This window comes from Equus quagga, chromosome 4 (genome assembly GCF_021613505.1).
Source record: "Equus quagga isolate Etosha38 chromosome 4, UCLA_HA_Equagga_1.0, whole genome shotgun sequence".
Taxonomy (NCBI): Eukaryota; Metazoa; Chordata; class Mammalia; order Perissodactyla; family Equidae; genus Equus; species Equus quagga.
The window spans coordinates 49,182,106-49,206,915 of NC_060270.1; the positions used below are offsets into that span (position 1 = coordinate 49,182,106).

Here is a 24,810-nt window from a genome sequence, read left to right on the forward strand (position 1 = left end):
CCCTTCCTCTGTCTTTCTGTTCTATTCAGGCCCCCAACAGATCAGATGATGCCCACCCATACTGAGGAGATCTATCTCCTTTACTCAAGCTACCAATTCAAATGCTAATCTCTTTCGGAGACACCCTCACAGAAACACCCAGAAATAATATTTTACCAGCAATCTGGCGTCCCTTCACCCAGTCAGAGTGACACACAAAATTAACCATCACAGGCAATATCATGTTTCCACACCGGCACTTAGTCATTGCTGGGGGCAAAGAGCAGCGGACCCCAACTCTGCCTTGCTGGAATCGCCTGGGGAGCTTTCAAGAATCCCTGTATCGAAGCCACCCCTCAGACCAATTAAGTTGGGATTTCTGAGATGGGGGCTAGTCACCGGTGTTTCTGAAAGATTCCTGGGTGATTCCACTGTGCGGCCAAGACGGAGAGCCACTGCCTCCTTCACTCGCTTTTCACATCCATCCTGGGACTAATTTATCATTAGGCATGATTCAGTAAAGCGCGCAGATGCTACAATGAGCTTCTAAAAACGAAAACCATATCATGTTACTCACCTGAATAAAACCCCCCAATCACTTTCCACTGCACTCAGAGTGAACTCGAGCCCCTCGTCTTGGGTTGCAAGACCCCCAGCAGTCTGACCCTGGGCACCTCAGGCAGGAGAGCAGAGAGTAAGGACATGAGCTCTGCAAACAGCCGCACCAGGGCCAAGTGCTGGCTCTGCCCCTATGGGCTCCCTCTCTTCGGAGAAGTTACTGGACTTCTCCTGGCCCCCACTGCCTCATCTGTAAAGGTAGATTTGTTACAAGGATTAAATTAGTCAATAGGCAGAAAGCTCGAACACGACTCCTCCTCTCTCTGTCCCAGTCTCACTCGGTTCCCCGAACAGGCCTCCCCTCTTCTCCCCTCTGGACCCGCTCTGCAGTAATGCTCTTCACTGACCCCTTCTTGTCCCTCAGGAGCCAAAGCCATGACCACGGAGACCCTCTCGCCCCTTCATCACTCTGTCTGATTTCCTTTATGGCCTGTATTCATTTGCTAGAGCTGCTGTAACAGAGTACGGCAAACTGAGTGGCTGAAACAGCAGACACCGACTGTCTCACAGCTCTGGAGGCTGGAAGTCCTAGATCAAGGTGTTGGCAGGGTTGGTTCCTTCTGAGTGCTGCAAGGGAGAATCTGTTCCTGCCTCTCTCTTGGCTTCTGGTGGTTTGCTGGCAATCCTTGGTGTTCCTTGGCTTGTAGATGCATCACCTGATCTCTGCCTTCATCTTTACATTTTATTCTCCCTGTGTGTGGCTCTGTGTCCAAATTTCCTCTTTCTATAAGGACACCAGTCATATTGGGTTAGGTGTCCATCCTACTCCGGTATGACCACCTCTTAACTAATCACGTCTGTAATGACTCTGTGTCCAAGTAAGGTCACATTCTGGCGTACTAGGGGTTAGGACTTCAACATACAGATTTGGGGGGGACATGACTCAACCCATAACACAGCCCTTATACCTCTCTGGAACAAGCTAGTTTTATTTATCCATCTGTGTATTGTGTTGTCTTGTCTTCTCTCACTGAGTGTCATTGTCACATTGTCTGATTTTTATGCAATAGACATGCTATGGTTTTTTAATAAGAAAAATAATATGGGGTTGCCCCATGGCCGAGAGGTTAAGTTCGCACGCTCCACTTCGGCAGCCCAGGGTTTCACCAGGTTCTGGTCCTAGGCACAGACATGGCACCACTCATCAGACTACAGTGAGGCGGCATCCCACATGCCACAACTAGAAGGACCCACAACTAAAATATACGACTATATACTGGGGGGATTTGGGAAGAAAAAAGCAGGAAAAAAAAAAAGAAAAAGAATGAAAGACAAGCTTTTCAGAAAAAAATCCTTCTCCCTTGCATTGTGATGTTGGTGTCCATCATCTCTCATTCTAGACTGGAAGCTCCATGAGGGCAGGGACCACGTCTTTGCACCCCCCAGACCTAACACTGTGCCTGGCACACAACAGATGCTCAATACCTGGTGACTGAGTTGAAATTAAATAGGGATATACATCAGTTTCCCCACAAGAGCTCAAAAGTTCAAGCAAAGCAATGTTCTTACAGCCTTCCTGGTATACATGTGACGCATTTTCTCACAAATCTAGAAATCTTTAAAGAAAAAAGAATGCTGACAGTCTAGGCTTTTAAATGATTCTGGTGTACACAGCAGTGATATTTAAGGTGTTGTCAAGAATTAAAACACAGTATGAATAAACACTGTCAAATCTAGAAGGAAATTAAACCAGTAGGGCTGTCACCAACCCCTGTGAACCAAACTGCCACATTTCACCTGATTCTTCTAATTAGATAGTGTTTGCAAAGGCTTTAGAAGCATACAAATGTTACATTAAGTGTTAAGTTGTATTAATTAATAATACTGGTAAATTACACAGGCTGGTACTCATATAAATGTAAATGTCCTAGGCTTATCAGCACAGTACATGAAATCAATGTTCAGCTGTACTTTAAACATTCTTTATAGAATTTTGTAAAGCTTCTGGCTTCCAAAGAAAGCAGTTTCATATAATCTTTGCATTTTCTAACTTAACAAAACTTTAGAAATCATCTAATACAATAGTTCTCAACTCTATCTGATCCAACACCTCGTTTTTGTAATGTGTTTTGTCACACCCCCCCCTTTAATATCCTGAAGCGAAATTCATGGATAACCTACCTGTATATAACATATTTCAGTATGTAAACATTCAGGCACGTCCAGATGAAGTTGTCAGATGCTTGTACTATATGCAGAATCACTGCAAATGGGCCTGTTCCAAATGGCAGGCTGTTGCAGGTGCGCTGGTTGGAGATGCAGTACCGTGGGTGGCATTGCCATGGGGACCTTGGTTTTCTGAAATGGTGAAGAACTCCTCTTAAGTTCCAAACTAAAGAAGTTACAATCTTCCCCTTCAATTTATTCTATAATTGCATTCCTCGAAAATTCAATGTACTCATATATTAAAACCATCTAAAAATACCCCATGAGTTTTTATGTAAAATAGAGTTAGGTTTTAGGTTCAGATCATCATAACCAGAATTTTCATCTACAAGAACGTCTGATGAGATATTTGAAAATTGCATGGCACCATCCCATAGATTTAGCATCTCTGGGGCCCACCCACCAAATACCAGGAGCACTCTTCCTTCTCCAATCTTGGAGAGCGAAAAATGCTCAAAACATTTTACATTTCATTGAGAGCAAAGTTCTAAAAGAACCCCATGGGGTGGCACTGGCCCTCTTGAGAGTCATAGATCTAATTTTATATCCTTATGTAAAAAATGAGGTTACTGTGTCCCCAGAGAATATGCCCAAGAATCACAGACCAAGTCTTGGCAGATCCAGAAGTACTTAGAGCTTGGACAGATGAGCATTTTCTGCGTGCCAGACGTTGTCTTAAGCTCTTTTTAGACATACACTAATTTAATCTTCTCATCAACACTAGGCAGGAGGCTTTATTATTCCTGTTATACAGTTGAAACTGAAGCACAGAGAAGTGAAGTAACTTACTCAAGTTCCCAGAGCAGTGTGGCAGAGCCCTGACTCAGACCATCCTCTTCGGAATGACTATGCAACATAGTGCAAACTGCAGGTTGTCATTTAAGACTAGAGGGGACACAAAGGGGGAAATGCAACTCTCCCCCATATGAGTACACAGGATAAACTAGTTCAAGGACCTCCAACCATGCCTCCAAATGATGGTTTGCTTTTCACTTGGTCTCATCTTCTCCTTGCTTGTGTTTTTCCTACAGACGTTCATGCCCAGGAGAAGGCCGCTTTGGGTCCCTTTGGACCTTTGCTAAAAGGGAGATCTCTGTTCACCAGATGAGTTCCAGAAGCATCCACTAAGGCTTCCATAGCCGTCTTCTATCAGTTGACCTTCACCACCACCCCATCACTCAGGATGAGTGGCTTCCTCGCCTCCCTGGACCCCCGGCGGGTGCAGTGGGGGGCTGCCTGGTACGCCATGCACTCCAGGATCCTGCGTACAAAACCAGTGGAATCCATGCTGGAGGGAACTGGGGCCACCACACCACACGGCACCAAGTTAGCCCAGGTGCTCACCACCGTGGACCTCATCTCACTTGGCGTTGGCAGTTGCGTGGGCACCGGGATGTATGTGGTCTCTGGCCTGGTGGCCAAGGAAATGGCAGGACCTGGCGTCATTGTGTCCTTCATCATTGCAGCTGTTGCATCCATATTATCAGGTAAGTGTCTTGGTGCAGAGGAAGGCCCACGGAAAGTGTGTTTGCCGGCCTGCTACCGTTCACCCTACTCTGCTAGAGCATTTAGTGGGGAGATTTTAGTGGTGAGTATAGTAGAGAGGTGGACACCATGCTCCTTTTTTGTCTTGACTGCCAGGGAGTTCAAGGATAGGTTTTGGCTCAATTGTGGTAGCTTCCCTTTTCTTTGGTTTTTCAATATAAATAATTATTCTGATGCCCAGCCATCTGCCAATTTCTCATTCCCTGTCATGTCCTAATGGCTCTATTTTTGTTATAACTCCCTCTTTCATTGGCAATAACTCAATCCCTTTGGGAGGGTAGATATAGCTAGGATATTATTTATAAATAAATAAAGGTTGGCAGAATAGCAAAATGACAAGTTACTAAATCTGATATGATTGGGATTTGATGAGCCTCAAAGTGGCCCCCAAACAGGGGGAATCCAAGCTAGGAAATATAAAGCCACTGTGAGAATCACGAAACACCATCACCATAAGCACTTTGACAGACGGGTATTCTACGGAGGTAGCTCAACTCGCCCCTTCTCTCCCTTTGAGAAAGAAACCATAAAACTCCTTGTTTTTTTTTTTTTTAACGAGGTATCAGGACTTACATGTTGATAATTTGTGAAATCACTCTCCTATTTCCTTTTCCTCTTCCCTGTTCTCTTGAGTTATGATCCATGATATCTTCCCAGAATGCCAGGACTAGGTCAATGGACAACTTGAAAAAGAAGGATAAAGAAACCTCCTGCTTCTTGGTGGTTATACTACAAAAGTGTGAGGAGTTGCTGGGTTTGGGGGTGGCACATGATGTGGATCAACTCGTGAACTGGCAGTGAATGCTGTGGTCTCTTCAAATTTGTCAGGAGAGGTAGGAACACTCACGTATCGAGAGCTCTGTGATATATCAGGAGTTCTGTGTACTAACGCATACCATCACGAAAAAAGTTCTACGTTAATATCGTACATCCAGACTGTCGTCATCACCCAGCTAGGATGCACAGACTAGGAACATGCACCCAGAAAGTGCACTGGCTTATATTTGACATCTTTTTATTTGGTGAGGAAAATATTTCAGACATTTTATTTATCCCCTGTCATGGCTTACTTCCCTATTAGTTTCACCATCTCCTTTCATGAAATCATTCTCTAATATGCAGGAATATCCTAATAATTAAGGTTCATGCAGAATAGAGGATTTTTTTCCTTATAGATGAAAACTAATAATTCACATGGATGAATTCCATGGATGCTTGAAATTTTATTAACCTGACTGCAATCATTTCCCAGCTTATTTGGCAAAGAAATTATTTGGGAGAAGCTGCCAGACTCTTGCTCACCATAAATGCATAGATCTGAAAGTGTTTACATAGAATAGAATAGCATGGTGGGACAAAAGGCAGACATACATCCAGGGAGTCCCAGAGAGGGCAGAGGGCAGGGCTTAGAGTCCTGCCCAGTTACTGCAGACTGCACAGTCTCCTCTAGATCCCGCCCTATCATAGCCTAGGGCCCCAATCCATGAGGATTCCCCCAAATGGATCACCCACTTCTCATCCTTCACAGTGCTTTGTTACATTTAGGAACCAGAACAAGGCCCAGCCGCATTCTGGAAGCCTGCCCCCTGCCGCAGTGTTTTCGGTGCTACACAACCTAGACTTTTCTGCTGCTCAGATGGAGGGCCTAAGACTGGCCCAGCCAGCATTGTGCTGGAGCCCTCCTGCACCAGCTGCCGAGAGCCCAGATTCTACACACCTCTTGCCAACTTTGCATTCAAGTGAGGTCATGTTGTAAACTTGAAACCGGCTATGGTGGGAGTATTTGCACCACAGAAATTGGCAAATGCTACAAACCAGAGTTTGTTTTCAGAGAGTCTGTTCTTAGCTCCACTGAAGGCCCTGGTTCTGCCCAGTAACTGGTGCCTTCACACTGCACTAGGCAGTAAAAGACAACCCTGCCTTTCCCCTAATCGGGGACCCTACTATCCCCATATAGCTGCATCCATAACACTTCTCTACAGTTTGTGACTGACTCATCTCCCCACCGAGGCCAGCCAGAATCTCCCGGAGCTCCTAGCCAGAGCCAGGACCAAATAACTTGTCCCAAAGTTAGGATATTTATAGCAGGTTTCTTCAACCTGGCCTCTCACTCTGTGATCCTTTGTCACTAAACTAAGGAAAGTCTCTCTCCACTGTCTTCTTTCTGCTCCCATACTATCCCCGTATTTCCTCTCCATATCACAATAATCAAACTCCCCTCTATCCTCAGACTTTTAAATACGTGCTCCTTTTCTCCTTTTGGACTTAACTAAAACCTAACTCAATGCTGAGGACACCATTGCCCTGATACTCAATATGGGGAGGCTGCCACCCCTATGCTCCTCACCCACTTACAAGGTCAGAAGAGTCGGCCTCCCCACTGCCCCTTCAGACTCCTGTTCTTCCACCGTCACGTCAAAGCTCCATCACCGCCCAACTGTCTGAGCTTCAGAAAGTCCCTGAGCCTCTCAAAGTTCTCAAAGTTTTGTTTCCCTCATCAGCAAAATGGGGATAATAATGGTGCTTAACTGAGGTGTTGTTATGAAGAAGAAATGTGAAAATAAGTGCAAACTCTTGGCACAGTACCTGTCAGTGGCAAGCATCCATTAAAATTCATCTTCCTGAGGCTCATGCCCCCTAGCCCGCGATGGTTACCCACTACGATCTCCTCATCTCCCAGTCACTCCCTCGCAGTCTTCCTCTGCAGCCCAGCTTCTGCCACCATCCCAGGCATAATCCCATCCAGGTGGATAAAACCATCCTCCACCCTAGCCCGGCCATGACTGGACATTGTTATGCCCATGGCCCTCACCTCCACCAGTGCCACAGCAGCCACCATTCTCATGGCCACACTCTAGTGTTGTCATTACCTGGAACTGCTTTGCCTCAAGAACCTTAAACTTAAACCCTACATTCAAACCATGGCTCATTCCCTCACTCCCACTATACTTGCTGCCAAACCTTATCAAGAATTCCCCCAACACTCTTGACTCCCTTGTGCACCATCCAGGCTCTGAAACTACCCAGAAAAATCCATCCCAGAATCTCTTCCTTCCCAAGTCTTCACCTGAGTGAACAAGAGCTCTTGGGAAAGGTCATACAGTCCCACAGAGGAGCACACCACAGAGTTATGGGCTCCAGCCTCCCTCAGCTGGGCCCACGAGCCTTTCACTCACCCTTTGTCAAATCTTCTCAAAGATTTTTCTACACTTTCACTGCTCTCTTCAAGCCCCACTCAATTTACATCTCTCCACTTAGAGCAGAACCTTGATTCCTTGAAGATATCTGCCACAAGCTCTTTAAATATTCTACCACCAAACAGGTATCTCTACCCTCACCCATACTTGCTTCCTTTCCTCCAGTTTCAGAGAGTAAGATGTCCTTGCTTTCAAGTCAGTGGAATCCCTTGACCCCTTAACCCTATCCCCTTCCACTCTCAATAATCCTCCTCTCCAACTGTGTCTTCAGCCTCTCCTCAATTAGCTTCTTCCTCTACTCAAGTCTCTCCCATCCTAAAATGTAATTCTTCCTAGGCCCTCGTCCTCTTCTAACAACTTCCAATCTCTTTCTTCTTCTTTCTATTCAAACTCCTCAAGAATGCTCATTGATGGCGCTTAACCTCCAAGTCATTTCTCAACTCACTGCTTTCTAGCATCTCCCCCACTATGTAATGAAACTGACCTTAATGAGGTCACCAACGGCACCCTCTTTGCCAAGTCTTATAGATATTTTTCAGTACTTATCTTACTGGAACTCTCTGCTGCATTTGACAAAGTCATGCTATCTCTCTTGAGACATTCTATATTCTCTTGACTGCTATGTGACAACATTGTCCTTGTTCTCTTCATACCTCTCTGATCATTGCTTCTCTGTCTTCAGGGCTTCCTTTCCTCCACTTGGTCCATAAATGTTGGTGTTTCCCACTTTACACTCTCTCCAAGCTGATTCTATCCTTTCACGGTTTCAACTGCCATCAACATCACTATGCTTATATCAATATCCATAGTCATGTCTCAGCCACATACATCTCCTCCAAGCTTCACATTGCCTACCAAACATCTCCATCTGTTCCAGACACACCTCAATTCAACATACTCCAAATTAATCATCTTCCTCCAAACCTGGTTCCTCTTTCTATATTCTTGCTCTCTCTTTCATCCATTCTAGGCAGAAACTCGGTGTTATCTTTTCTGCCTCGCCTCTCACATTCAATTACAAGTCTTATCAGTTTCGCCTCCTAAATAGTTCTCAAATCAATCCCCTGTCTTTATCTTCACTCCCCCTGCCCTGAAGTCCCTATTAGTCAGGAATCTTTCTATTTTAAGCCACAATAACCCAACACCACCAATCAGGAATGTATTGACTCAATGGCTGGATCCAGAGCTCGATGTTGTTCACACTTTCTCTCTCCAACTCTTTGTCCTCCTTCCCTCGTATATTGGCTTCTTCTTTAGGAAAGTTATTTCTTCATCTTTACAGCAAGAAACCCTCACCTGATATTCACATATCAAATATCATGGAAAGACTCTGGTTGGCTTTTCTTAGGTCATGTGTCCACCTTTATATTGCTAGAATAGGATAAACACAGCTAACACCTTTGCTGATAGATGCCATATAAAACTGGGCAACATTGACTGCTTATTTAAGATTTGCAGTCATAAATTTGAAGGTAAATCCAGTCTCCACAGTCTGCACTAATTTCCAGCAATCATCACAGCTTGGTTGCAAGAGTGAAGCAAAGGAAAATTTGGGATTAACTGGGTTTAGCTTTTTCCAAACAGAGAGAGAAAAAAGCAATGAGGTTAGGGGTATTTTCCAAGGAAGAGGAAACAGAGCTGGACCACACAATCTAGGTTGGATGAGGAGGGAAGTGAGAAATGAAGGTAGCGATGCTTCATGAGAGGTGGCAGGACAGATGGAGATTGGTGATCTCAATGAGTTCAGGAAATCATTGAAACGAAAATATTAAGAAAGTGAGCTAGGAGGATACCAGTGAAGTCAAAGAGTGGGATATTTGAAACTAACATTCCAGAAGTGGTACAGTAATCAGTAATGTTCAGTTTATTCTTGAAACCTGGCTCACCCACTGACTAGCTGTGAGACCTCGAGCAAATTCCACAATGTCTCTGAGCCTCAGTTTCTCCACTTTGAAAATGGTTATAATAATATCTACTTCATAGAGTTGTGAAGACTAAATGAGATGGCTATAAAGTGCCTGGTACAATGCCTGGCACATAGCATTAAATAGGTGGTTACTATTATTTTGTGTCAAATCCTATATTAGGTGCTTGCCACACATTATCACATTTAAAACTCATAGTATCTCTTCAAGATAGGTTTTATTATCTCCAATTTCACGTATTGGGAAACTGAAGTTTAAATAACAGAACCTAGATTCAAATTTCTTATGCCAAAATTATCTTCCAACCCTGACTATGAATTTAAATCATTTGGAGAAATTTTTATTCTGAATAATGTATTGTGGGGGATCAGCTTTATTGAGTTATAATTACATATGGTAAAATTTACTCTTTTAAATATACGATTCTATGAGTTTTGACTGGCACACACAATTGTGTGACCTCCCCCACAATCAAGATAGAGGAGGGTTCCATCGACCCTTATAATTCCTTCACGTTACCTCTTTGTAAATTTCCTCTCCTGCCACCCTCAAGCCCTGGCAGCTACTGACCTACTTTTTCCATCCCTATGCTTTTGCCTTTTACAGCATGTCATATAAACGGAATCACTCAGTAACATTTTGAGTTTGGTTTCTTTCACTTAGTATGATGCATTTAAGATCCGTTCATGTCATGTGTGTCAGTGAGTCGTTCGGTTTTATAGCTCAGGAGTGTCCCATTGTATGGATATACTACACTGTGTTTATCCATTTACTAGTTGAAGGACAATTGAATTGTTTCCAGTCTGGGACCATTATGAATAAAGCCATTGTAAATATTTGTGTATAGGTTTTCGTGTGCTCACAAGTTGTTATTTCTCTTGAGTAAATACCTAGGAGTGGAATTGCTGGTCTGTATAGTAAAGGTATGTTTAATTTTATAATAAACTGCCACAGGTTTTTCAAAGTGGCTGTACTATTTTTCATTCTCACCAGCTACACGTGAAAGTTCCAGTTGCTCTGTTCCTTGCCAATGTCAGAATTGTCAGATGTTGTTTCTTGTGGTTATGATTGTTCTGTTTATTTGTTTGTCATTTTAAAAGGTGTATAGTGATATTTCAATGTGATTTTAATTAGAATTTACAAATTACTAATACCTTGAGCATCTTTTTTTATGTTTATTTGTCATCCTTAAATCTTCTTTTGTGAAGGGTCTGTTCAAATGTCTTGCCCACTTATTAATTGGATTTCTCTTTTTCTTACTATTAACTTTTAAGGGTTCTTTATGTATTCTGGATACAAGTCTTTTATTAGATATGTGTTTTTACAAATATTTTCTCCCAGTTTTTGGCTCATCTTTTTTTTTTTTTTTTTTAAAGATTTTATTTTTTCTCCCCAAAGCCCCCCGGTACATAGTTGTATATTCTTTTTTGTGGGTCCTTCTAGTTGTAGCATGTGGGACGCTGCCTCAGCGTGGTTTGATGAGCAGTGCCATGTCTGCTCCCAGGATTCGAACCAACGAAACACTGGGCCGCCTGCAGCGGAGAGCACGAACTTAACCACTGGGCCACGGGGCCAGCCCCGACTCATCTTTTAATTTCTGTTTATTTCCTTTTTAAAATACTGATATCCAGGCTCCACTTCCAGACATTCTAATTCAACTGGACTGGGGCAGAGCCCAGCAACTGGTGTTTTTTTAAAGTTCTCCATGGGGTTTGAATGTGCAGCCAGGGTTAAGAAATACTCTGTTATAGGACCAGAACCTACCTTTGCTGCAGCCATAACTTATAGGAAGAGGAAACATTCATTAAAATAGACATTTTTCGTCCAGCAGATTCTTAAGAGATTTTCTTGGCCTTGTGGCATCATCCCCCATGCCACACAAACCAGCTTATAACAGGAGACAAATCTAACTCAGAGAGAGCGCTGCTTTCTCCATGATTTGACAAGAGCCAAAGTTACATCAACTTCCCTCCCTCCTTCCTCCTACCAGTCCTGCCCCAACACCGTAGCTGCCCGCAGCGCTATCACAGGTGGAGGGAAACTTATCAGAGGAAGCAGCTTGTGTGTAACCTTTAGCTTTTGTCCAAAAGGTCTCATCTACTCTTCATAGCTCAGCAGGCCAAAAACAGACCCCAAGCCCATGCCAAACCTAAAAACTCTTTTGTATATGCCAGATTAAATAAACCGGATGGGGAAATTGATTTTTTTTCCTAGTTCCCACCTACAGCTGTGTTAAGAGACCAAGGGATGGAGGCAGGATGGCGTGCAGAAGTGCTGTACTTCAGCTGGCCTAGGATGAAACACAGATCAAAGCCACCATGCCAGTGACATCTGGTCATTCAAAGCCCCAAGAGACTCCTATGAACTTGAGTAGGGAAAGGATGGCCGATTTGACTTTCTTTTCTTGTTTATTTCCAATTCTCTTTTTTTTAAAGACTGGCACCTGGGCTAACAACTGTTGCCAATCTTTTTTTTTTTTTCCTGCTTTATCTCCCCCAATCCCCCCTGGTACATAGTTGTATGTCTTAGTTGCAGATCCTTTTAGTTGTGGGATGTGGGACGCCGCCTCAACGTGGCCTGACGAGCGGTGCCATGTCCGCGCCCAGGATCCGAGCCCTGGGCTGCTGCAGCGGAGCGCGAGAACTTAACCACTCGGCCACAGATCCGGCCCCTCCAATCCTCTTTTAATATTATGAAAATTGAACCTCAAACAGCATATAGGTCTGAATAACTATAATAACTCTTCAAGCCCATATCTCAAGTGGTCTTGGTAAGGATTAAACAGCATATATGCACGGTCCCCTGTCTGGTGCACAATACCAGTAATTTTTATCACCTACTCATAAGAAATAGTTGGCAAAAATCTAAAAAGATATGGTTCAGTAAAGATGTATTGGGTACCTACCATATACCAGTCCTGGCACAGCACCCAAAACAAATACGAAATTGTCTCTACCCTAAAGAACCCATTGCTTATTGATGGAGATGAACACCAAAACTGATAAGTAACTATGACAATAATAGTAGTAACAATAGTAATAGTAGTAGCAGCAGCTGCCATTTATTGAACACTTACTGTGTACCAAAAGAGTTCTAAGTGCTTAGCACATTGTTTTACTTAATCTTCACAACAACCCTATGTTATAAGTGGTGTTATTATCCTCATGTTACAGATGAGAAAACAGAGGCTTCCAGAAAGTTTGGTAACTTGCTTAAAGGCTCCTGCTTAAGAGGTGACAGAGCAAGGAATAGAGTGAAAGCAGTCTGACTCCAGAGCCCACCTCTTAATCACTTTGCTGTTCTGCTACTCTACTAGCAGATTAGGATTAGGTTCAATTGCGTACAACATGAAACTAAAAATGAGCGATAATTCACTTTTCTCTTGTTTAAAAGAAATCTGGAAGGAGGCTGCTATTGTGGCTCCACAGTCATGAGGACACAGGCCCCTGGATCTTTCTGCTGTACCATCCAGATGCTTGGCTTCCAACCTCAAGGTGACTTCAAGATCCAGGGTGGCTGCTGGAGCTCCAGTCAGTGCATCTGAGTTCCAGCAGGCAGGGAAAACAAAAGGTTGAGGCAGGTCATTTCCCACATTTCTGTCCCCTTTTTAAGAAGCTTTCTCATAAGCCCTTCCTATAATTTCCACTTACATTGGCTAAAAGCTAGACACTTAGCCACAGCAACTGAGGCTTCTGTGGGTATACTGTCAACCCCAGCATTACAGAGGTTCTGTCGATGGGAAAGAAGAGAAAAACTGGCTGTCCCTGACACATCTGTAATCGATGCCTAACCCCTAAGCCCTCCAGTTTGCTGAGGTCAAGTTGTTCTGAAATATTTAAGTAAAATTGGTCCTGATTCTCAGTAACATACAGTTGGAAAATCTAGCTTCCCCCTCAATAAACCTAGTGATTGCTTTCCTCCTAGTTCTTACAACTCTGAGTCTCTGCTTCCATGAAGTTTCTATCTCTACTCTGCACTTCACTTCCTGTTGCCCCTTTTCTTTACCACATCATCCAACTAGATGCCACCCCAATCTCTCTCTCCCCCAATTATCAACAAGGCAAGGTTGTATGTTTAGTGGACTTTATGGAAAGTTTGGGCCAGAGTTGGGACATATAATGCAGTCCATCCCAACAGATAACAAGCTTGCAATTGAATAGAGGACACTCCAGTTCTCCCTGCCTTTAGAGAATGTCCACCAACCCTCTCTGCCTCTTGGCTCCAGCCTCCAGCCCCATTGATGGGCAGCCTTTCTCCTTCACCTCACCTTCTACTCCCTAGCCTGCTCACTGCCAAGCTGTAAAACGCTTGTCCGTATCTTATCCAAAGCAGTCTACTCATCTCTCTATCTCCCTACAAGTTCATCCTGGCCATTCTGCAAAGACTGTCATTCCCCCAACCAATAAGGTCCATCAAGATAATTCACTAAACAAAGTGTGTTCTTGGAGGAGGGGTTTGGGGGCCAAGCCAGGAAGATTAGATATCCCTCTGTAGGCATTGAGAAGTTCAGCAACATGACCAGATTTGTATTTTAGTAACACAGTAGGGAGAGAATAGATGTGGAGAAACTGGTTGCGCACATATTGTACGGAACAGGCAAGAGACTATGAGGCCCTGGGCTCTGACAGTGGAGGCCGGGAGGAAACTTAAGATGGAGAGGATTTGGGCACGGGTGGATGAGAGAGGATAGAAGGATCAATGCTCTTGCTAGCTGAGAAAATTCACATAATAAATGAATATGTTTTCTAAAGAATGTCATTAGAATGATGAATTTACAACACACTTCTGGTGACAGAAAGTGAAAGTAGAAACAGGGAACTCGAGTAAAGAGGACCCCCACAGAACACCATGAGGGGCATTCATCTAATCTTTGTGTGCATAACACTGCATGTGGTGGTTTCATGTAGCCCCTCCTTTCTGTCCTCACCAACTCAGTGGAGGGAGAGATGACTTTAGTTCTGCCCTCAGATGAGGAGCCAGAGGGTCAGACATAAATCAACTTCCTGAGAGGCAGGTAGATATTTAGTGGCAGAGCCAGACTCAAATCTAAGACTACAGGACTCCAAAACTCATGCTCTTCCATTTCAGCAAGCTGCCTCTGAGATCTTTGAAGCCAAACAATCTGTCTCATTAGATGTGGATCCATAAATTGCGATCGAAGAGAGGGTCTAAAAAGCAGTAAAGAGATATCACACAGAGTTGCACTTTTCTTGGCACTTAGTTTATGGTTTAGCACTAGGGCTCATCATTTACATGTCCTACCATCTTCATTTGCTCTTTAGTATCTTCTGATCCATCATCAGGTAAGCCCACGGTAACTGAATGCCTGGGGAGGTGGTGAAGGGGCAGAGCTCTGTCGCACAGATTCCTTTCCCACAGGCAAGGCTCTCAACCACCTCCCTTGGTTGGTGTAAGGACCTGCAAAAAGCTCAGAGTCTCCCCATTCCAGCATTCATCTTGGGTTGGATTTTCAACACTGAGGAAGATTTCTAAAGATTCAGAGTCTATTTAGATAGTCTGGTGAGTTCCCTTGTTTTGTTTTTCAAACCATTTTCCTCTCCTCAAATTGAAGCCAGACTTGAGAGGCGAACACCAGGAGGGTGGGTCCTTTTGTATCACTGTTCGTTCTCCGCGATCTAGGATCACTCGTTCATTCCACAAACTTGCATTCTTCTGTCCTCCTAAACATATCTGAGAACTGCTTTTCACCACACTTTGGGTGGGAGAGGCAGAAACAGTGAGAGGGCAGGGAGGGAATGCAAAGATGAACAAATGCAGGCCAGTCTTCAAGCCTCTGGAAGATCAGCTCTCCAAAATATTGTCAAAGTGCACAGCTATATGTGAAAATCCTAACAATGACAGCAGCTACTCCTGATGTTTGTAAAATCTCTAAGACACAACTTAGTAAGCACTCCATAAATGTAAGCCATTATTATATTACTGTTTTTATTATTATTAGGCAAATACTGTGCCCCAGGCATTGTGCATACGTTAACCCATTTCATCTTCTCAATTTCTCTGCAGTATTAGTGTTCTCATTTTATGGCTAATCATAACAGTTAAACTATTGAGGACTTAACGATGAGCCTGGCACTGGCTGAACACCATTTACATAAATTTCTCCACAAATCCTACAAAATAATTGCCATTATTATAATCATTTTGCAGATGACAACACTGAGGCTCAGAGAATAGGTTACTTGTCCAGGACCATAAGGTGGCCAGTGACAAAGGCCAAGTCTAAATTCAATTCTGCCTGGCTTCGGATACTGTTACCCCAATCTGCTTTATGCAGATACATCCCTCAAAATTTTAAAAATAATCAAGTGAATCAAGGAAACCCTCACTCCTATTGGGGTTTCAGAAAAGCGTGTATCTCACTCTATTCTATTGATCAAGAGAGCACTTTTCGAGATCAAAACTTCTGTAACCCAGGTCACGAAAATGACTTCTAAGCTCAGCGCCTTTCTGTCACCTGTCAGCAGTGACAAGGGTGTTGTGAAGTGCATGAGCTCTCCTGTATAGGGCTGACTGACAGCCCTGTAGGAAGGATGTCAGTTACCAGTTCAGAGAAGGTGAGCGCACTTTAACAGAGATTTGCAAGTTCCTCAAATTGCTGATTGTGAAAATGAGTTTCCTCCAGCAAACCCAGGGGAACCTGGACTTCTTTTACACCTTTGACAGCACCTGGTAGAGTGGACAGTGCATAGTGAGAGCAGCCAGTGTGACTGCGGGAGGGACTGGCCACCTGCTCTGGACTCAGCATGGCAGAGATGCAGCAGAACATAGGAAAGAACTCTGAGACAAAGGGCTTGACATCAATGCAAAGAAACAGCACAGGCCCGTGGGAAATGATTGGGAGCCCTGCAGGAGACAAGAGGGCCTGGGTCAGAAGTGGGGACACTTGAGATCTAGTGACAGCTCTGTCCCTCAGCAGCTCAGGACCCTGAGGCAAGTCATTCACACATCTCGACTCAGTTTCCTCCTCTGCAAAATGAAGAGTTTGGGTTAGGTTGCCCATATGAGTTAGGGTAAGAAAGAACCCAGGCAAGGGTAAGATTTATAAAGAGAGGTCCAATATCTCAACTCCCCACACTCACATCCCAACCCCATGTAGCCTCTGGGCCCAGATGCAGTTAATCCCTGGAACTTATCTACCTCACTCCCAGCCCTGATCTGCCATTTACTATTTGTGTTATTTGGGAAAGATACTTAACCCAGAGCGTCCCAACCAGATTGCCAAAAATTACAGGTGTGCCAAGGTATCGATCCCTCCATGCTCAGGGCAGTGGGGAGGTGGCAGAGGCCCCAGACTAGTCACCTCCACCTGCGAGCAGCCTCACCCCTTTACAGATGACCTCCTTCTCATATCCATACAATAGTGTCATTTTCCAGGTGTGTTCTACAAGTGGAAAAGATTGGGAAGTCTTGATAACCTGTCTTGATCTTAGCCTCATCATCTATAAACGGAAATAATAACAGTCGTTGCATCATAACCATCTTGTGAAGATTCAGATGGTGGATGTGAAGTGCTCGGCACAGCCGGTGCGCAGCGTAAGCGCTCAGTAAGGTTTGCTCTTATAATTATCACCCCTAGGTCTCCAACCTAACAAGGCAAGTTTTGTTCTTAATGAAAATAAGCAGTCCATGTTTCAGATTCTGAAGCCCCTCAGGGCATACCTAGCAAAAGACCCAGTAGGCCTTTCTTTTACTCATCCTTCCTCCAGATGAACCTTGTGCAAAGATCATATTTTTGGATCTGAAAGTATTCGCCCAGAAGGAATTCTCATCTCCACCGGGACAGCCCCCTTCAAAAACATTGTGCTTCAAAATATACAAATAGGCTGTGCCTTAGAAAACAAGTAAATCAATACATATAATAGTTAGAAATTGTGATAAGCACTATAAGGAAATTAAACAGGGTACCTGACGAAGTACTCTCTCTGAACAAGTGATAGTTAAGTAGCCTCAACTCTGTGCACTGAAGTAGGTGCTAGAGGTGAGTTGGGCATGATGGCCATGGGACAACTACCTAAGACTTGAGTGCTGTTGGAAACTCGTGAAAAGCACCAGCCCTCGCCCTCAGAGGCCTGGCACAAGGCAGACTTTGTGCATAGAGTCGAACTCGTTGACTACAGCAGCTCAGGAGCTTTGCACGAGCCCAGCCATCTGCTCTGAACATTCAGTGCCCCTCCTCACATTGCTAGGTCACAGAGGCTGGTGCAAACGGGCTGTGGCCATCTGAGGGAATCAGAGAGCCCCTGGCGAACTCCACTGGCCCTGGTGAGAGGGTGAGATCACCAAAGCAAAGGGTGTAAGGAGAGACAAGAGCTAAGGGCAGAAATTTGTTAAATGACTGCAGACAGATGGAGACAGAGAAATAAGAAGCAACAACAGAGAAAAAGAAAAATGAGCAGAGGAGGAGTAAACCTCAAGGAAATACAGACTCTTACACAAGGAAACAAAGGTGTAAGCACTGATGCCACAAGCTGCAGAGAAAAAAGGCCATTGCAGCTGACAGCCTATGGACTAGAGATGGCAATTTCTGGGGTGTGGTGTAGGCAAACATCACAATACAAAGGGTGGAGTTGACACGGAGAAGACAGACAGCAAGCAACAGGATGAATCTTTGATTTAATGACCTAAGAAGTGCATTGCACTCATCCCGGACGCAATCTGTGCTGTTGTTTATGGAGTGCCCGTGGGTGGCTGTATGTGTGTACACAGCAATGATTTGCTAACAAACATTACAAACATTTCATACTATACATCACCACTGGCCATTTTCATGAATCTGGCCCCAGAAAGTCCCTTGCAAAGTAGTTGAAAACATACATACATTTACGTATACATATACATAAATAAACATACCTTTATATCCTATCAACTCTTCAAGAATTTCCTATTTTGGAATAAATTCAGTAATAGCCCTTGGCTATATTTATTTATCTTGAGATTTTATTTATAAATACTCCAGCTTATAATTTCTTAGACTTTTTAAAGAAAATAACCAGTGTAACGAATTTCTCCTATATGTGAAACATAAATGCAAATGTTTGCTCCTTTGCAAATATTTCTAAAATATTTTAATTATGAGAGCACTTGATACTACAGCCAAGAGCACTCCATGTTTTCCTTGCTGGGAATGCCTCTTTCAAGAAGCCACCAACAGATCCAAGGGATTCACCGTTCCATTCGCAGAAGTTGTCTTGTAGAAAAGTCGGCTAAAATCTTACCATTGTTATTGCATTCAGTAGGGGCTGCCCAGATGGAAACAACCCATGAAGACCATCTAGGTGAGAATCTTAGGAAGAATAGTAACCCCCAGATCCTTGTCGGCTATGCACAGAAGGTACTGTGCATAGTACTGTTTACCAAGCGCACATCACTGTTCCATCCTCATAGACAAGTAGGTGGCAACACTCACTCCTTAAAATGCAAATTTCATACTTCTGCCCTATAGAAGGCCAAATTATTCTAGAATTTGAGAGCCAGAGGTAGAAAGGGGGAAGGAGAAGGAGGGAGGTGAAAGTGGTAGGCATATTATATCACAGGACAAAGAACTAGATGTAGGCACTGTAACCAATCCCCATGCCCAAAAGATTCTCTTGAACAGTCTCCTAAATGCCAAGTCTCTCGCCCTGCTCTGCCCTCCCTACACATTGGCCCAGTTTGGAAAAACGTCAAGATGGCACCCCTTCTATGGGAAGTTTCTCATGTCTCTGGGAAGGTCCTCCTCAGAAAGCTGATCCAGGCCCATGAGAGATTCACCATGTCTCACCCTCCTGGGCATCTGCTGAGAATGCAGCCTGTCCCTGTGGAACCTGGTCCCACCTACTCATCACATGGGCTGAGGCGACCAGGCAAGGGCCTGAGTGTGTTTTCTTAGCACTCACCTTTAACCCTGTCCACTAAATTCTCATGACAAGAGTATGGTGCCCTGGTCCCCTCACAGAAGCTTCTCAGGTCTGTTATCTTTGTCGGTGCCACTTTCATCTGCTTTAGAAATGGGGGCACTGCCTGCTCCTGGAGAGTGATGAGCTGCAACGGAGAGAGGAGCTCCTGGAGAGTGAGAGGGAACTCCTGGTTGTCATTTTACCTCCTGCTCTCCCTTCCTTTCTGCACAAAGCCTTTTCAGCCCAGTTATCAGAGTCATCTGGACGAGAGGCTGTAGGCTTCATAAAGAAAGATTGAGCAAGAAAACAGGAAATTTCTCTTCACCTCACAATTTCTAACCGAACTTGTAGAATAGAACAGATGTTTCTAGATTAAAGATTAAAAACCTAGGAAGAAACTTTTCTAGCTTCTGTTTTAGAAGTGCATTGAGGGCTTGGTTTAGACTGCAGATGATTTCTCTTTTTATTTTCCCTCCCCAATGTCCCAGTGCATGATTGTATATCCTAATTGTAAGTCCTTCTAGTTCTGTGTGAGCCACCACCACAGCATGGCAACTGACAGACAGGTGGTGTGGTTCCATGACCCGGAAGTGAACCTGGGCTGCCGAAGTGGTGAGCACTGAATTTTAACCACTAGGCCATCAGGGCTGGCTCTAGGTGATTTCTGATGACCCTGCCAATGCTGAGTCTCTAAAACCATCAGCAAACCATACTAGCTTCCAACCTCTTTTATCTCACCTCCAAGGCAAAAGCTCTTGTATAAATACTCTGGAGGCTACTGCCAAGGAAAGTTCTCTGAGATTTCTTTCCCTCATCTGTAATAATAGCCATGGCTCCCACTGGAGAAGCACTTACTATATGCCAGAAACTGGACATGTATTCCTTTGAAGACCCATAACAACCTGCACAGCAGGTGTCACCATGACCATTTTTCCAGATGGGGAAACTGAGCCTCAGTGAATTGGATGACCTGCTCAAAGCCATAGTTGGTAATAATTTTACCATTTCCATTTCCATTTATTTCCATTATTTCCATTTATTAAGCACTTACTCTCTGCCAGGCACTGGGCAACATGATCTGTGTGCATGAACTCATTTAGTTGTCATAACCACTCTCTGGGTCTCTCTCCAGAGGCTGTGTGGCTCCTATGACACCTCACTGCCTCTCCTAAAGCAAAGAGGGGCTGTTGACAGAGGTCTCAGCATCCCCTCACAGCCTACCTGAGCATCAGACAAGGAACCGTATACAACGGGCCTAGAACAGATAGATGCCCAAAAAACATGCCTTTGCCTCCCCTTTTGTCTCCTCACCCCCCACCAAGGCTGCCTTTGATGTTAACCTGAGGTCACCTACATAAAAATGTTATGAGCAGAGAAAAGGAAAGTTCCAGACTACCTGCTACCTCAGCAAGGAGGAGGGACCAATCTGGGCCAGAAGATGGGCTCAGGGCACAGCTAACCCTGTGGATTCTTTGGTTGGAAGCAATTACATGAGCACTGTTATTATTATTACCATCGTCATCATCATTTGATAAAGCAATAAAGTAAAGTAATGTATACTAATGATGATAATTAACAATAGAATGACCAGACAATATTACACATGAATTCATCATGTTATGGAAAGAGACATCAGGCCTCCAATAACATCTAAAATATTTTCATACAGGGAGACCAGAGAAGAGAGTAAACAGATAGGCTGGTCACATTTAATCAGCAAATTATTAAACTTCCTTGACCTGTTTCAGGGGTCACTTCTCTGACTACGAAGACAGCTTCTTTCCTTCCTGTTTACATGTTGATATATTGTGCTGCAGTTGGGGAACTTTCAAGTTCTCTCTTCCCTACCCAACTTTAATTGGGGCCCTGTCAGGTTCAGTAACTAATGGTGTCGCATGCCCCCTGATTGAAGATGCTGTCCATCCCCTAAACACAAGCTCCTACTGTCCACCTGGGGCCTGCTTTGACAGAAAAATTACAAGTGTCTTCTTAGACACAAAGAAACATAGGCGTTCCCAGACAAATTGCTTTTCTTCCAGACTCATTTGTAAAAATTGCCTGGGCTTCACTGACGGGTGATGTAGTGACCAAGGTCGCTCAGGTAGAAGAGACAGTAGCAGTGAGGTGGCAGGGAGAGAGAGCCTGACGGATTACTCCCTGAAAAAGGAACCCACAATTTTCTTGGCTAATTAAAAGCATTGGGAGGAGGACATCAGTGCAGGATCACAGGGTCCCACTGTATGCAACAGGGGGCCGAATAGATGTTTCTCAGAATCCAGCAACCTGCTTCACAAGGGGGACAGCAGTGATGGAAATACTTCATTACCCCCTATCTGGAATTCACTGTCACAGACAGCAAACATTTCCGAGAGAGTTCACACTCTGCTTCTCTCTGAGGTCCTGCGATTTCTCTTTATACCAGACTCTCAATCTACATGTAAGCAGTACTAGCAACCACGGCAATATATACAACATGTCTTAGCCTTGCTGTGAATTTATAAATGGAACAAAGATGTTTTAAGAAAATGAGAAAGAAATGGGTAACAACCATCTCAGCAAAATGCTATATTTGGTGAGGACTTTCTTAAAGACATGTTTGGGCCTAAGTGGTGAGCCGCACTGGTGTAGTCCAACGGATTTCATCTGCGTCTGGGAGATGGCAGATAATTGGCACTGGGGAGGAACTGACTTCATGGAGGAGGAATCGATGACCTCATCCATTTGCCAGATCAGCCCACCCCAACCTTCCTACCTCCCCTGTGAAGTGTTATAGAGACAAGATGTTTCAAACAACTAATCAGGACTCATGCCTGTAACTTGGGGCCCATCGCCCAAGCAAGACCCTCTGAGAGTGACCCTCTGAGCAACACTCGAGATGTTACTGATCCAGAGGCCTGGATGAAACTACAGAGTTGGCAAGCTGTTTTCTTAGACACTTCTCTCCACTCCTCTTATCTTCTCCTTCCCAATGGACAGTCCTTCTGGCTGTCCAAAGACCTTCCTTCAGATCTCGATTTTGCAGTTCTTTAAAGCAGTTCCTGCACTTTCCCCCACCCCCTACAACTAATTTTAACTCTTATTATAATTGTTGATTTTCTGATCTATCTTCTCTACTAGACAATAAGACCCACAAAAAAGGAACTGTTTTCTTCTATTTACCTTTAGATCCATAAAATTTAACATAGATGCATAGAGATGGTACCTTAAAAATGTGTTAGATAAGAATGAATGAATTAGAAAGCTCCTAGAACTGGATATCCGTCATTAATTGAATATGCAACATCAGGTCTGGGGCTCAGCTGCATCACCTATCAAGTAAGAGAACAAGCCCGATGAGCAGTTGACACCCATCCCACACCATCTCAGTACAGCCCTATGAGTCCACAGAGGAGGGTCAGCAGCCTTGGGGAGATGTGGGATGGAGGAGATCCTGGGAAGACCAGCTTCAGCTCTCCCAACCCTGACTCAAACAGAGCCACTGTGCTTTTACTTATTTATGTGTTCAGCTCTCAAATAAGACTTTGCATACAAAGAAGCTTTTACAACCAAGACAAAGTTTTGAAACCATAGAAGTGGGTGAACTGTACAATCCCTTTCAGCTAGATCCCCCAATCTATTACAAAATTCCCACTCCCTCAATCACTTGAGCCCAGTTCACCTCTGCAGACTCCTCCTCCTCAGTCCCCAATGTAGCCCCAATGTGTCGTTCCAGCTCTGCCCTTTCATCTACCTAAGACCACCCTTTCCTATTTTTTTCTGCCTGGCAAAGCCCAGTTCACCCTTCAAGATGCAGCTCAAAAGCCTCCCCCGTTCATCCCCACTTACCCAGCAACCAAAGAATCATGCTCCTTAAGAACCACGCTCATCCCAGCAGGCTCCCAGCGCACTCATAAACACTCTATCTTATTAAATGCTGGCCGTGTGGCATCGTCGGTTTATTAAACTCTTTCCTGATTGGAATATAGTTGCTTCAAGGTCAGGAGATCTGCCTTATTACCCTTTATGTCTCCGGTATTTACTCCAGTGCCTGATTTAGTAGGCACTTAACAACGTGTGTCACATAAAGGAAGGAAATTAGGAAGTCAGAAGTTATTTAGGAAATTGGTAAGTTAGTTGATAAGTAGGTTAGGGAATTAGTCAATAAGTTAAACTATACGTTAATGGGAAAACTCCTCTTTATCTGAGTAGAGTAATTGGCATTCAAGTGCAAGTAACCCCTACATTTAATCCTTCCAGGTGAAAGTACACTTTCAAAAAGTATTTATTTATCTAATGGCTTTCCTTGGTGGAATGTGGAGGGAAATATACTACTTCAGTGGAGAAACCCTTCTCTACCTTTCCCCTATTCCCAGCTGGGTCTTTCTCCTTTACACCCTCTTAGGAGGGAGAATGTTTGCCTCCTGGTTCTGAGAGGGTAATAGAGAGCCAGGACAGGCTGTGAGCGATGGATGAAATTGGAGGAGGAGGGACACATAGTCAGTATCTCTACTATTGGGCAGTGCTCTCTTAGGCACAGTTTGGAAAGGTCAACATTGTATGCAGGCTCTCTGCTGGCCTCTTATGCCTATATATGATAGAACCACAGACCCTCTGAGTTGAAAAGAAATTCACATTGAAAGGGACCAAATTTTTCCAAACCCCAAATCATACATTGTTTGGGGACAAGCAAGGATTGATAGAGAATATTTCAAATATGTAATCTGGTATCTTCTCCCAACCCTCTTTTCAATGCATAAGTTCTAAGTCTGACTGCTTTTTAAGCTGGCAGCTTGTCAATTTAACCAAAAATAGTTCTGCTTATAGAAATAAAACAAACACTAGGGATATGACAAAATAAAAACAGGGTATGTTTATAATAGACTTAAAGGGTGGATCATTGAAAAGGATATCAAAGTTGCAGACTGTGAGAAATCATTCCTATTCCCTCTCGTCCTGCTGAAATGACTCCTCCGTATTTCTCAGGGACCTAGACTGGCCGTGTCTGAGCAATTCTAATAGGAAAACTTCCATCCTGTGGTTTGCAGCATGCAGTCACTCATCGATGGCCATCTGGACCTCGACATTGTACTCGATATTGATTTTCTCCAGCTACATGGTTATACTTTTGGAATCAATATGCCTCTCCTCTGCAATCACTTGACGGGGAGCCGAGGAATGCAAAATCACTTTGATAATAGCATAAGGCAAATATGATTAGGAAGGTAACTCTGGGGCAAGAATTTTTTTTAATGCCTTACTAAAATGAGTAAAGACTAAATTTCTCTCTCATTTAGAATAGTGATTCTCCACACTAGTACACCAAATCAACTGTGGGTAATAAATACGTCACAGTCCTTCCTTTGCTATTCTGAAATGCAAACTAGAGATAACGTTACCTTCCTACACAAAGAATTTTTTAAAAAATCGATATTCCCTTAGTATGAAAACAATGAAGGAAAAGTAATTTCTAGAAAAAAAAGCAATATTTATTTCAATGTGTGAACG

General features: G+C 43.8%; 1 protein-coding gene across 1 annotated transcript in view; it reads left to right on the top strand.

The window, feature by feature from the left end:
* Positions 1-3,946: 3,946 nt before the first annotated feature.
* Positions 3,947-24,810, top strand: part of SLC7A14 (solute carrier family 7 member 14) — a 55,808-nt gene continuing 34,944 nt past the window's right edge. Inside the window, exon 1 of the mRNA XM_046659803.1 lies at positions 3,947-4,250. Coding sequence (XP_046515759.1) covers positions 3,947-4,250 — 304 coding nt within the window. The remainder of the gene's footprint in view (positions 4,251-24,810) is intronic.